The following is a 15,406-nucleotide window of genomic DNA, read 5'->3' as shown; positions in this document are numbered from 1 at the left end:
TAGTCCTTTACACAAGTCACTTAAATTCTTGTATAACGATCGACTTTTCTTCTAGCTTTCTTCATTGTATAATAATGCTCGCTTTATGGCCATTGCTGATCCTGCAAATTCGTGACGTTCAGGAAGATCGGCGACATGCTGAAAAAGACCTTCGTCTTGGTCTGTATGGAAGATTTCTCTACATCATTATACAAGGAACCCTTAGTGTCCTTCCGAGTCTTTGTATCTGGTTAGCCTACTTGCTACCGGCGCACAGCATGGCTGGTCTGTACTCTTCTTCCGGTAGCGACGATACCGCGATCTACCTGTACATGGGTGAGTATTTCTTAGCCGAATACTTCTTCTGTCTATCAAATTCACGATTCAATTTTCAGGTTACATGCTGCTCTACCTAATGGCCATACAAACGATAGTGTTATTCATCTCCCATCTGGTGTCGTGCGGAATCTCTGCAACCATCATTACCTCACTGGTGCTACTGTTTCTTTCCGGCGTTGGAGGTTACTCCATCCATTCGCGCAACATTCCCGACTACTTGCAGTGGGGCGAGATCGTATCGCCAGAGAAGTGGATCCTGCCGCTGTTCACTGAGCAGGAATACAGCGTGGAAACGCTGGCCGCACTCACCAATCAGCAGATGTGTCGAAACAAGCAGGTGAGTTGACTCCACGCCAAAGTATTCAACGAAAGTAAGAAGTGCCGAAAATTTCAAAGCTAAAACATCAACAATGTCGATAATGGCCAAAAAGTCGAAAATGTTTGAAATTAAACAAAACATCCAAAACCACAAAAATATAAAAATGACAACTATAACAAAAAAGTAATAGAGTACCAAATAATTTCAAAATTCAAAAATTATACAAAAATATCAAAAATGACAAAAGCGTCGAAAATGGTTAAAATCTAAAATCAAAGCAAAGCCTTGGTGCTATATTCCGATTCGGAACACGACCTTCTGTTTATTAATCACAGGCTTCGCAGCCACCTGTTAAGTGTATAGGACAAATGCGGGGATAGCACTACGATCCTACGAACAGTTTCTCTCGAGCCGAGACTCGAACCTACGACGACTGATTTATTAGGCCAGCATCGTACCTTAAGACCAGCTGTGATAAAAAAAAATCTACGCAATCTCATAAAATACTAGTAATCAGGCCCGGATTTGAGGGGGCAAAGGGGACAAATTCCCCGGGCCTAGCGATTGAAGTCCCTCCCCCCCCCCCCCTAGTCATGAGGCGCTCTTTTTTTTTTGCTTGACAACTTCCAGAACGTTACCTCTAAATGTTCTAGGAAAGAGGGCCTCGCAAACAAATTTGCCCCGGGCCCCCCGGGCCCCCCAGCCCCTAAATTCGGCCCTGCTGGAAATTTTGAAAATTAAAAAAAAAGTCATGACAAAAATGTAAAAAAGTCATGACAAAAATGTAAAACATTTATCACAAAAATGTTCAAACAAATGTCAGAAATATAAAAAAAAATCTAGAAATTGCGGTTATATCAAAAATAATTAAAGTCATAAAGAGGAGGTTCCGAATGATGAGACAAATATGCAATTATTTCGTTTTTTAATTGATTATTCATAATTTCCAAATGCAGGCCCGGATTTAGGGGGAGGCAAATGGGGCAAATATTCCGGACCATCCAATACGAGAACTCCTAGTCCTGGGCCAGACGTGAAAACAAAGTTCGAGCGAAGCGTTGAGTCATTTCAAAGTTTAAAATGTTCTTACCCCTAAATTTAAAACAAAGAGGGCCCCACGAAAATATTTGCCCCGGGCCCCCAGCACATTAATCCGGCCCTGCCTTAATAGGTTCAAAAACATTCTAAAATGATAACTCTTTTAAATCATTTTTAATGATTCAAAAATAATTTTATATTTTTCAAATAAATTGGAATGATAAAAAAAATTAATTTAATTCCGAAGACATTTTCGAATGAAAACAAGAATGAATGAATGCTGTTTCATGGAAATGTTTTTACACGAATTTAGAAGCGTTTTATACTCAATACATTTTTTTAAGTAACTATGAGATATTTCTGAATTGATCTTTATTCAACAAAATTATTCTAAAATATTTGTATACTAACAATTCTATAGAAATAATGTTTAACATTTCATTCCAACAATGCGAGATTTTGTAGGAATTTAATATATATGTATATATTCAATCAAACTAATACCCCAATTTTCTGTTCCAGGTCCAGCATCAGGAGATCATCGTCCAGCAGCCGTGCCCACCGCCGAATGGAACGGCCGTTCTGGTTGACCACCAGCTGCTGGCTCGAGATCACGTGCTAGATCCAAGCGACATGTATTCCTCTACTGTGCTAGGGCTGCTGTTGACCTGTATCGTGTTCTTCGCCCTCACCATGATTGTCTTCCTGATCAACTGTCAGCATTTGTTCCGGAGGCGGACTGACCGCCGGCAGAAGCGCATCTAGAGCGTGGATACTTTCACTCTACCCATAGGTAGAGCCAGGTGCAAAAAAAAAACAACCGACTATACTATACTAAAACGACTTCCACTGGCAAGTTAATAGTAGGAAAGTGTTTTTAGTTGATCTTTTTTTATTATTTAACTGAAATTACTAGAAAGTACTAGAGATAAGAAGGAAAAAATGAGATCGTTAGCAAACTATTTAAGATTTTTTAATTGAATGTTTTAGAGCGAGATAACAAATGAAATACGAACGCAACCCAGCGGTTATAAACACGATGTTAATAATTGATTCGCCGTTGCTGCGACGAAGATGGAAAATTATGTTTAATACGAGAATATATTGGTGACTTGCATACAAATCGAACTGCGGAAGCATTGCAGATGCACTACGCCGAAAAAAGCTAAATAAAGGTCAATTTTTAATGAGGCTCTTGGAATCACTCCCGAAAACAAACCTAAATCCACAAATCAGCACTGAAATATTCGAAGCGATCGTACCGTTTTGATTCAAACTTCGAACAGTCTCAAACTTCGAACACTTTACAATAAACATCGAATTATTATAGCTAGTGTAATAAAAAGAATGAATATTATGCACCATTTTGTTCCCATGTCCTTCACCCTGTTATGTATAGCTCTCTACTGTAGGGCCACTTCCGGGGAATCAGCAGGCGTTGAAAAAAGTGACAGTGAGTATTCAGACGGTTTTCTTATCTATTCCTTAGCGATTACGTTGAAGTGTTCGGAGTTTGAATCACAGCCGATTTCTAAATTCTTCCTGTTTTCATATACGAAACGTGTTTAAATCTATATTAATAGCACCTCAATGCATTAACAATAAAATAACCTACATGCTAAACCTTTAAGATCGATAAGAAAGTTAAATTTCCGCAGATTTAATGCAGTACGGTAAATCAGTTTTACAATGTGTAAATAGAGAAAAAAAGAATACAAAAATCAAGGCAACCTGATTGAAATACGCCATTTTATCATCTTATATAAATTACATGAACATCATACAAATCAGGCGGTTATATAAGTATTGTTAAGAAAAGTATAAGTAACTGTTTTGGTTTAGTTTAACTTGAAAAAAAGTTGAGTGTTAGTTACTCTAGGACGTAAGTAAGAGGAGAAATCGACATTTCTGTTGAATTTCGAAAATGATCCAAAGTCTTTTGTTCAACTTCATTCAAAAAGTAGTGAAAACAGCGAATTATCTGCAATTGGAAAGATTTCCAGAAAAGGCTAGCACAGAACCAACGATCATAGTCTCATGAATTGCACTACATTCGGTTCCCATACGTTATTATAAAGTGATTTAGAAGCAGTGCAAACCTGCTAATCTATTTCAAACTACAAAATAACTCCTCAATACAATAAACAGCAAAGAAATCACTACTCATGTAACTTCAACCATTTGATGGTTGATTTGATTCGATAGAAATCACTACTGAGCAGCGAACTCCATACTATAGATAATACGGCTAGTAGCTCAACCACCGAGTTACTAAAGCAATACATCAATTCAAAAGATAATGACAGTCATTCAAACAGCAATAAACAATTTCCGTGCCAACCATTTGCGGTGCATCATGCATGCAACATTATTCAAACCTAGGTTAGTGTGCCAAATATGACATTCAGAAGGTTAGCTAAAAAATCGAATCAACACAGAACATATGGAATTGTATTTTTGCCAGCAGAACTATGCTATGAAACCAGCACAAGGCAGCGTCTCTTTGCACGGTATCAAAAATCGTCCTTAATACGAGAGACGTAAAAACAACTGCAGGTGGTTGAACTTCGAATCACTTTCTTTGTACTCATCGAGTAAACCCTTCGGGCAGCAAAATTGTATATAGTTGGACTCCGTTTTTCCATGATTTTCATTCACGTATAGCTGTTTTTTGGCAGAGTTAGACTTAGTGAACCGCATGCATTCCGTTTAAATATATTTAAAGCAAAATTCAAAGGCAAACTTTCGTTCGAAGTATTAACTAATTATTCCTATTGAAAAAAAAAACAGAAATTATGCAATAAAAAACAACACTAAGTATTGCCCATATTTATTTTTATAGGTTTTGAAAATTGGCATTTTGATTGTTTTATTAGTTTATATATTCGATTTTAAATAACATTTTGACCTGTTTTGAAACATTGACTTTTTTACATTATTGGAATTTTTGATCATTTTAGCGATGTGATTAAGACAGTTTTAACAATTTTGGCAAATTTATCTATTTTGACAAATTGTTTTCACAGCATTTTTCACAGTTGCAACAATTTTAAAAATTTAAAAATTTCAACATTTTTGACGATTCTAAGATTGTGATTTCACTATTATCCACTTTAAAATAAACAATGAAAATGGACACTGGAAAATTGATTCGCCGGTTATTCGTAAAATATTACACAACTTTTGAATCAAATTTCCAGTTTTAGTTAATAGCAGTAGTTAAATGATAAACTACTCATAAATAAAATAAACTATATTTTGGGAAGATATCTTAGCTGACATTTCGAGCATTGATTTAATTTTCGATTGAAGACGAAACATATGGAAACACACAAACTGTTTTCTGCGCTTCCCTTCTTCGTACACTATAAAACATAATGAAATCTCGAAACCGGTTCATCCCAACAAAACAACATCGACAACGGTCACTCAATTGCTTTTCCAGTTCGACCCAGACAGTTTCACCCCGTCAGTCGCGTTTGAGACGTACATCTGACGAGTATCATGAGAAAATTGCTTCTACTGTTCGCTATTTGTGTAGGCGCTTACCGCTGCGTCTTGGCTCAAGAGGTTTCGAAAGCTTTCCTAGAGCACGAAATCGTTTCGGACGTCATCTCGGAAGCACCGACCGGTCTGGTGAAGGTATCTTATCCTTCCGGTAAGGAGGTGTCCCTGGGCAACGAACTTACCCCGACACAGGTTAAAGACAAACCGACCGTCAGCTGGGATGCGGAACCGAACGCGTTTTACACGCTGATCATGACCGATCCAGACGCACCTTCGAGGGCCAATCCTAAGATGCGCGAGTGGAAACACTGGATCGTCACTAACATTGCCGGCAGCGATCTTACCACCGGGGAAACATTAGCCGATTACATCAGCTCTGCACCACCAGAGGGTTCGGGCCTGCATCGGTATGTGTTTCTCCTCTACAAACAACCAGGACAGGTGCAGTTCGATGAGCCGAAACAAAGCAATCGGTGAGTTTGAGAAGGGGTTTCTTTGCTTTATAATTATGGTGCAATTGCACTCCATGAGAAGAGTACACTTCAAAAAGGTTTTAGATAAGTGGAACAAAAGCAACCTTGTGATATTGTTTTTTAATATACTATATACTAAGTTTAAACGGTTGTGAATGTGAAAAGCCTATGGTGAATTTTGAGTGAAAGCTTTGTTCAAAGAAATCTAACATTTCATGTAAAGCGTTCCAAAAAATTTACTTGATTCACGGATAAACAGGTACGTGCAGATTTTGAATTTTCCAGATTATAGGGAGATTAAGGGCATAAAAAGCACACGGATTGAAATGAGCACCCCTCGTTTCTGCGAAACTACGCATTTTATAATACAATATGGTATGAGGAACACTTCCGTTGTTACTACATTATCTGTTTTTGTAGAACAAGAGTGCTTTGTCTTTTAAAAATTGATTTTTTTTAATTAATTTGACTCCTGAATGTTGAGAAACTATTATTATGCGCATTACAAAATAAGCTTTTACGGTCGTTTCAATGGCTTAATCACAAGTATGTAGACATTTAAATATGACGTATGGGTCTACCTCTAGTTCCACCATCACTGAAGTTTTAATTTCAAGCTATAATTAGTACAAAAATCTCATTTTAACTTTAACTAATTTGATAGGGGCAAATGAGCACACCTTGTCACATAAACTTACCTAAAATTCAACATTGTGCCCCACACACCGATTGATTGCTAGTTTTTGATGCATGAATCTAATTGGGGGTTTTCACCATTATACGATAAACTTTTCAATTTGCGAATAGTGTACCTTCAATTATAAATATTTAATCAATAGTTTGCGCTAAAGACAGCTTAAAATTTTAGTCGTTTTGAATATCTGATTTTTTCAATGTTTTATGATTTTTTAAATAGCGATTTTTCATGGTTAAATTTTTTTTTACTTAAATGGCCGCCATTTTGGCAATTTTTGGAATTTTCAAAAACGGCTATGTAACAAAATAGATAATTCATTTTTACATTCTGAAGAAAAATTCAGCCAAATCGGTTGAATAGATGCTGAGAAAAACTTACCACCAGTTAGGTACTGATTCAGAGAGAGCATCCACGTTCTCAGCTGTCATCAATAGCTCAGTATATTTCATTCACATCATCATCAAAATACATCTTAAAATAAACCTTAATCAATAGCCAAAATACCCGAACACTTCTGAAATACAAATCACAAAAAATATTATTTTTCGGCCTTCCAGAGTAAAATTATTATTTTAATTATTATTTTTCGAATGTCAAGAATAAAGGGAGTCCCCCCTTAATAGTTCACATCAAGTCTATTTTAATTCAATAATACTCACGCTGTCGAGAAATTTAACATAAAAAGTAACGTTTAAAACAAACAAATTTCAAATTTAAAGTATCGCTTCTTGTAATACACTGGTTTTTGGGTGCCTTACGTCCCATTTTGACCCATTCTTAATTTTGGTTGGTTCAGGTTTCTATGCATTATCTGTTGGATTATTAATTTGTGATTATTCTTCCAATGTATTGATTTATTTAGGATGCTTTTCAGAAAACGGAAGTCGTCATCTTGAAATTAAATTAACATGTGAAGTTAATTTTTTGTTATCATTCTGGCTTAGGAAAATTCAATATTGGGTGATATTCGGCCATTTTGGGCGGTTTTCCAGAATCCGGAAGCTGCCACCTCAAAATTCAAAATGGTGTCTTGGGTTAAATTAAGGCATCAGTTTATCATCTCGATTACGCAAATATTGGGTTTTATTCAACAATTTTGCGTTGTTTCCAGATACCAGGAGTCGCGATCTTGGATTCCAAAATGGTATGCGAAGTTAATTTCTGGCCTCTGGGTATCATTCTGGTTCCGGAAATACCCATAGTGAGCGGTATTCGGTCATTTTGGTATTATTTCCAGAAAACGGAAGTGGCCATCTTCGAATTCAAAATAGTTTCTGGGGTCGATTTTTGACTTCTGTGTTTTTCGGAAAAAATTGATTGAACATATATTTTTTATTTGTATGGGACCCCACCCACCTTCCAGAGTAGGGAAGGGTGTCAGTTCATCATTAAAACATTTTATATACTCTAAAATCCTCACATTTCAAATTTGGATCCACTTGCCTGGTAGATTCTAAAGTTATGTAGAAATTTCTATGGGACCCCTCCTTTTTAGAGAAGCGAAGAGGTGTCGTACCACCATAGAAATATATTCTGCTCCCAAAAACTTCTACGTGCCGAATTTGGTTCATTTGCTAGATTATTTCTCGAGTTATGCAGAAATTTGTCTTTCATTCATTTTTTTTTCCTGTAGAAGCCTATGACCACTGCTACCATTAGTTAGATATATTGTGGTATACTCCGCGTTAATTTTTATGCACTGTAAGTTCGTTCCATCACTATGGGTATCAGTGATAGTCGCACCCAGACTTTGCATTTCACCCCAAGAAGGTATGACTTCTTTGATAAAGTTCCTTACCTTCATTAGTTCAGCAGACCATATCTCGTTAGGCGTGAGGTTTTCCAAGAATACGCAGTCTTTGCTGAATTAATGCGCTGCATTGGCACAGTAAGTGTTCCGAGGTTTCTACTTCAGAATTACAGAAACGACATAAGTCATCTGTCAGTTTACCTAATTTTTTAAGGTGATACTTACTCGGACAGTGCCCAGTAAGTAGGCCAGTTAACGTACTCAGATCAGCTTTATTCATACTGAGTAGGTTTCGTGTGATTCTTTTACATAGTGTAATAAATAGTTTAGATTGCCTTGCTTTGAAGTAAGCCTTCCAGTTGGCATCAATCATCATTGATTCCCAGCCTCTTAGCTCAGATTTCAAACAGGATGAAGATACACCACAGAATGGCTCCGGCCCGACAAAAGCAGTTGAAGAACCAATTCTTGCTAAGAGATCGGCTTTTTCATTTCCTTCTATACCACAGTGACCAGGCACCCAGTATAGATTGACAACGTTTGTTACAGTTAGTTGTCGTAGGGATTGAATACAATCCCATTCCAACTTCGACTGACATGTGTATGCTTTTAAAGCATTGAGAGCTGCTTGACTATCTGAGAAAATACAGATAGATCTTTCATTCATATAAGACCCTTCCTTCCCAGAAAAGGAAAGGGTCTTAAACTTCCAGATGAACATTTCTTGCTCCTCAAAACCTCCACATGTCAAATGTGGTTCCAGTTACTTGATAAGCCCTTGTGTTATGCATAAAGTTGTGTTTTTATTTGCATGGGCCCCCAACCTACCAAAGGAGGGCGGGATGTCAAACCACTTTAGAAATATTTCTTGCTACCAAAAATTTCAATATGCCAAATTTGGTTTCATTTGCTTAGATATTTCTGGAGTTATGTTGAAATTTGTGTTTCATTTGCATGGGACTCCTCCCATACAGAGGGGAGAGTCAAACTACCTTAAAAACATGTTTTCCCCCCTAAAACCACATCGTGTCTAACTTGGTCCCATTTGCTTGATTAGTTCTCGATTTAGGCAGAAATTCGTGATTCATTTGTATAGGACTCTTCCCTTCCATAAGGGGGAGGGGTCTCAAACCAGCATAATAACCTTCTCCGGTTATAAAAACCCCTGTATACAAAATTTCACGTCAATCCGCTGATCCGTTCCTAAATTTATTTCTGACATACGGACAGCGTTTCATTTTTATTATATAGAGAAGAAGAAGATATATAGGAGATTTTCCTATATGTTCTTCGTCTTCGATATTATCGTACAGACTGTTACGCTACATTTTTAATCCTATTTTTTAAACTATCATTGATCATGTTAAAACTTAAAAAAATCACAGATGTCCAGTACCGCAACTGGCGCCGGGGAACGTTTATTTGAGTTGGCAACAGAAGGTCTGAGCAGTCAATATCATTCGTTAGAGAGTCGAATACAGTCAATCGTTGAAGTTTCAGTCGCCTTGTTGAGAGCAACTCAAATAAATGACATCGTTGTGGGTAGTCGGGCAGATGGATCATTCCACGGTAGACGATGAAGAGCAAAACGTAAAAAACATTTTTTACTCGCTCAATTCGAATAACCCGAGAGGTTACGGGCCCATACAGAAGCAGCGTATTTTAGAAAACTGCGTACTAAAGTCAGAAGAAATTTGTTGGCACAAGCCTCTGTGTGAAAAGGACAAAAATCAGCGGTCCCAATACGCTTCCCTGTGGAACTCCAGACGGAAGTCCATCTGATAAGTGTTCCCCGAAATGGCCATACTGGATTCACATGATTGGATAGAAACCCTAACCTATAAATTTCCGGATGATCATTCCGGGAACAACTCGTCAGCAAGACTCAACATGGAGGAAAAAAAATCAAGCAGCAGATCATGCGTCCAGCAACACATGGCTTTGTATATAGAATCGTCGAGAGACAAAGAGGAAGATATTTCAACTCACGATGAGCAGAAAATGAAAGATTATTTGGTTTATTTATCTGAAAAAGAAACGCATCATTTTTACAGAAAATTTCCTGTATGCTTGAAGGAGAATTTGGAGTTAGTGATCAACTTCGTGGGCTACTCAGACGATATTCGTCCCTACCTCCAGTAAGTATTCCCCGTGTGGAACTGTTCAGCAGTGCTGATTTGCCATTGGCTGAATTTGACTACTAATTTCCTTTGTTTAACTCTTTTTGTTGATAAACATGTTTTAAGACAATTCATGGTACACCACATACACAAAACTGGCATTCAAACCAAAAGTTTGCTGCAATAAAATTGTAATTGATCGAAAACTAAAGTAAATAGAGGGTTGGTGTCAAAAAACGAACGGTTTGAACCGTGTGATTTGAGATTGAAAACAATAATGTTAATCAAGTTTTGTGAGAAATAATCAAAATACGTTTAAGGTGGAAGTGTGCTCAAGCCACAAATGGCCGACTTCGAGCCACCACGTGGTATACTTCGAATTTTAAAAAGCATACAATTCGATTATAGTTAATGCATGATCTGTAAAAAACGTGAAAACATATCCTCATGTTTGTTATGGTGATGAAAACATAAGATAGTATTTTCATAGGTAATGCATCAACTATTTTCGAGTCTTGTGCCATTGAAAATACGTAGTCGACCACGTAGTGACTTCTACATACTACAACTGCTATAACCTTAAAACAGTACTACTTTTGAATATTTTTGCTTAGAGAATTTTATTCGTTACTTTTATCTAGACATTTGAAGGCAGTATCTGCTATTTTCTCGGTTTTCAAATGATATTAAAAGAATTGCATTAAGTGATATACATTTCAAGTTAGATCCACTTTAAAGAAGTGTGTTCAAGAAATTTAAAAGTTGAATAATTCTGTGTAGAATACAATAAATAACAACAACGATAAAATTGACAAATATTTCATAAAATGTCAAATATCTCAAAGTGTCGAACACGATAATTCCTTCCAAAATAATACACTAAAAATACGCAGAAAAACGAGTGAATTCTAAAACCCGCATAAGAAAAAATCTCTCGTTTCTTTAGAAAGAAATTTACTATTCAATGAAAATGGATAGATATGTAATGAGCGTGTCTCTGAGAGACAATTATACTGTATATAATATACATATATCTTTAAAAACTATTTTAACTCACCTCAAACTTTTCATTAAATCAACCAAGACTAGTTTCCAAAGTTCTACACCCAACATCATTTCTTATATTTTGCTCCAGTAATCCCAAGCGTGGTAAATTTCAAGCTGCCGAGTTTGCCCGGAAATACAACCTGGGATCGCCGGTAGCAGGCAACTTTTACCAGGCTCAGTACGATGACTACGTTCCGCAGGTGTACGCCACTCTGACGGAAACTAAATAACGCCGATGCACGACATCTGCCTGCTCAGCTCCCCAGCCTGGCCCGGATTCGTGAGGATACACTAGCACCCACTACACACCACAACACAGCATAGCACGGCATGACAAATATTCTTCTAAACAGTACCATTCGCACCTGGTTTAGGCACCCGGACACTCCTGGCAGTTAAAATTACCGAACACCAATAAACAGCACATAAAAATCATAACAAGACATACCTGCAGTTGTTTTTTTTTTTTGCGCTCCTACGAATACAATCTAGTTCTCCTCTATAAACACCATTTTTTCAAACCCGTTACTTGGAAACGTTTGTGACGTTCCCTTACCGATGACCCAGATAAGTTGCAGTCTGCAACTTGGGTAAATCCCTGTCTCAGTCCTATCGCATCTGCCAGTCCCATTCGAAACTCACACCGAATGACGTCGGAATTTGTTCGCGATTTTAAAAGTCACAAAATCGTACCGGATGTAATACCGGTTCCTCCCGAGGGCCTACTGCAAGTCACCTACCCGGACGGTCAGCGGGTTAACCTTGGCAATATACTGATGCCGAAACAGGTTAAGGATATCCCCGAAGTTCAGTGGGTGGCAGAGCCGAACATGCTCTACACCCTGTGTATGACGGACCCGGATGCACCCAGTCGTACAACGCCAAAGTTTCGCGAGTGGCATCATTGGTTGGTAGTTAACATTCCTGGCAATGACGTGGACGGGGGCGAGGTACTGTCGGAGTACATTGGAGCCGCACCACCGAAGAAAACCGGACTCCATCGGTACGTTATTTTAGTTTACCAACAGAGCGGCAAACTTAACTGTGAGGAAAAGCGTCTTTCGAACCGGTAAGTCTGATTGGCTCTCAGAGAAGCAGAATTTGTTTCATATTGAGGATTTGTTTTTTTTTTTTGGCAGAAGTTCCCAAGGCCGAGGAAAGTTCTCCATTCAGAAGTTCTCGGAAAAGTACGAGCTGGGTATTCCGGTGGCCGGTAATTTCTTCCAAGCGCAGTTCGACGATTTTGTGCCGAAGTTGTATCGCCAGCTGGGACAGTTTCAGAATGGTTTTTGAAAGAAAAAAAATGGTGGGTGAATAGTTTGTTAAATTTTAGTGAGAAAATTTTTGATGTTTGTATTAATATATGAAAAGACAGAAACGATGTGTTGTAATGATCACAATCGTGAGTTATTTTATTTCTCAATTACATTTTCAAAACTTTTAGCCTGCTACTAAATAAATCTAATGTCCTGCGGTTCTTGTAGGTATAGAAATTTAAGCAATTTTCAACAAAAGCATAAAATTCACTGTATTCAATGACACTTAATTTTCTCGAATCCACGGTGGATTTCGCGGAAAGGAAGCAACAAGCAGTAACTTTTGTTTTCGGTAGAATTGCTTTTTTTTTTAAGGTACAGCTCGTAATGTCTAGATTGCGTGCTATTCATTAATTAGTAATAAAAAAATCCACAGCTTGGAATGCGTTGTTTGGTGCGATACAAATAACACAGGTAAACACAAGTTTTGCCCTAGTGCTCAAACGGGAAAAAATAGAATATCATAGCTATTCAACCATTCCTGTGAATTTTGGTGCCCTTAGCAAAGATATTTTTTTCAGAGACTAAATTGAGTTTTCCCGTAAACAAGAACACAGCGAGCAATAAGAATGGTTAAAAATTAACAATCGTTTTAAGGCAGCGGCTCTTAATCTGGGATACGCGTGCCCCTAGGGGTACGCGAAAGGATAATCAGTAATGGCGGACAAAGCTATTTTTCTTTATACAGTGCTGTTTCAATTTTATCACGGTCAAAAAAACATTCTCCCGTGAATCCAACGGAACTGTGGGCTTGCTGAAATGATGAAAAACAGTATTTTTTGTTAGATTTCAATGCTACTCAACAAAAAATACTAACCTTCATCATTTTCTCGAATCCACGGTCTCGCTAGATTCACTGGAAAGTGCTTTTTTGACCGTGATAAAATCTTAACGGCACTGTAATACTTCATTTAATGTTCAAACTTGCTCTTAAAACATAATTGTAGCCATCAAACAAACCATAGTTAAATTTGAAACTACACGCAAAATATTTTTCACATTATTGTTACGTGAAATTTCTTGTCATTTTTCATGATTTATGTGACAAACATTACATCTACGTAAAAATCACATACATACTATGTTTTATCACGTAGCATCTACGTCAACTTGGCAACGTCAAAAAGAATGAAATATCGCGTGAACTCTCCGTGCGAAAATACACAGAAACCAAAATGGCGAAGCTGTTGTCTGATTCAGTCTCTGAACATAAAATGGAAATTTACTTGTCTATTAGTGAGCCTTAGAAAAACCATAAGAATCCGACATCGAGTTTTGAGCTTACAGGTGTCACACAGATTCAGTTCAAATGGCGAGGAATTACCTGAACATAAACAGTTGCAGCTAACAGTAATTATCGCCGGCGAATGTCGCAATATCATTTTGTCATTTTGTATGTCATGTGATTTTGCATGCCTGTGCGACTTATCATGCAGCATATTTAAATAATTTCTCAAAACTTTTTCCGGTCTCTTGAGAATTTGGGAAACCACAATTGAAAATTATACGTTGCATATAACGCAGTAGCTATCAGACAACCAAATGCTTTTCACTTTACCGGAAGTTAAATTCTACGTGAAACTCACATGAAATGCATATGTCTGTTGAATAAGATTCACAGGATAAATCATCTCACCAATTCATGATGAACTCAAATGACAATCCCGTAAAATCTACGTGAAAATGACAGTGGAAAATATTTACATAACTTTTCCGGTAATTATAACGTTTATACTAGAATACATTTTGTAAAATTGAAATACAGTCGTCGTTCGATAACTGCAACATGTTTACATTGGAGTTATCGAATGCCGTTCGATAACTGCAATACTTGACACATGCCAAAATTTAGAGGGGGGTCCGTCACTACCATTTCTGTTTTCAATGATGTCGATATGTATTTTTTTAATGGAATAGTGGCAAAAAATAACAGAAAACTAAAACAGGCAAGCTTTTCGATTAATCAATTTGATAATCATATTTCCGCATCATAACTGATTGCGTTTTAGTAACTACTTTACATAACCAATATGTAGGCGAAGATAAAGTTTATCACTACAATTAATAGATCATTTTACGAGACGTTTCTGAACTCAATTCATGAATGAAATTTTGACAGAAAGCTCGGAACTACTGACATAACGCAAGTAAAAGCAACATCAATGTCAGTTGCATCGAACTGACAGGTGTGTTCGTAAAATGGTCTATTCAACGCAAGGTCACAAAATATTGTTTGTGATCTACTATGCACTGCCTCGCTGAGTAGTGAAAGCTAACCAAACAATGCACAAGGGTTTTTTTTTCTCTTATAATAATTAAAGTGAACCACATAACATGGTGATTTTGCTTCATCGATTAATAGTAGAGATCTATAATCTCTCATCTAGAATGAAGAGACAACTAGTAAGCGAAATCGAAAAATATCGAGAGAAATGAAAGAGTCCTTTTGAAATGTTTCTAGAGATTCAACAATTTTCATTTTCGAATGCATTTAGAATCCCTCGCGAGATCTATCATTTCAATGTCAAATAATATGACTTTGACATCAGATTTGACGGATTGCGGTCCGATAACTGCAAAGTTGTTGCAGTTATCGGTCTTGCAGTTAAAAAGCGTTGCAGTTAAAAGTCTTGCAGTTATTGAACGGCGACTGTAGAAACTGGCAAATGTTGCATCAGATTTCAAACGATAATAGCAAGCGAACGACTTATTGCATCTTAGTCATTTTTATGTCAGTGGATAGATAAAATGTGTGACAATTGTTTGATATAATGTTTAACATTGTTGCTTTACTGCTAAATGGTGAAAATAAGTGAAAAGT

General features: G+C 37.2%; 3 protein-coding genes across 4 annotated transcripts in view; all 3 read left to right on the top strand.

Moving 5' to 3' along the window:
• The window catches only part of LOC129719646 (ATP-binding cassette sub-family G member 8), a 57,133-nt gene extending 54,267 nt beyond the window's left edge, over window positions 1-2,866 (top strand). For both annotated transcript variants that reach the window (XM_055671044.1, XM_055671041.1), the window contains 3 exons: window positions 56-315; window positions 375-655; window positions 2,198-2,866. In XM_055671044.1, the coding sequence (XP_055527019.1) occupies window positions 56-315; window positions 375-655; window positions 2,198-2,440 (784 nt within the window). In that variant the 3' untranslated portion in view covers window positions 2,441-2,866. The remainder of the gene's footprint in view (window positions 1-55; window positions 316-374; window positions 656-2,197) is intronic.
• Window positions 2,867-5,130: 2,264 nt separating this feature from the next.
• LOC129733936 (protein D3-like) lies at window positions 5,131-11,716 on the top strand. Its single transcript, XM_055695560.1, has 2 exons — window positions 5,131-5,655; window positions 11,358-11,716. Exons 1-2 carry the CDS (start codon window positions 5,180-5,182, stop codon window positions 11,497-11,499), a joined length of 618 nt encoding a protein of 205 aa, XP_055551535.1. The 5' UTR covers window positions 5,131-5,179; the 3' UTR covers window positions 11,500-11,716.
• Window positions 11,717-11,785: 69 nt separating this feature from the next.
• LOC129733937 (protein D2-like) lies at window positions 11,786-13,268 on the top strand. Its single transcript, XM_055695561.1, has 2 exons — window positions 11,786-12,338; window positions 12,409-13,268. Exons 1-2 carry the CDS (start codon window positions 11,917-11,919, stop codon window positions 12,560-12,562), a joined length of 576 nt encoding a protein of 191 aa, XP_055551536.1. The 5' UTR covers window positions 11,786-11,916; the 3' UTR covers window positions 12,563-13,268.
• Window positions 13,269-15,406: the final 2,138 nt, after the last annotated feature.

Source organism: Wyeomyia smithii, chromosome 1 (genome assembly GCF_029784165.1).
Source record: "Wyeomyia smithii strain HCP4-BCI-WySm-NY-G18 chromosome 1, ASM2978416v1, whole genome shotgun sequence".
NCBI lineage: Eukaryota > Metazoa > Arthropoda > Insecta > Diptera > Culicidae > Wyeomyia > Wyeomyia smithii.
Note: the sequence above shows the minus strand (reverse complement) of the source record. Positions and strands in the feature narration are given on the sequence as shown.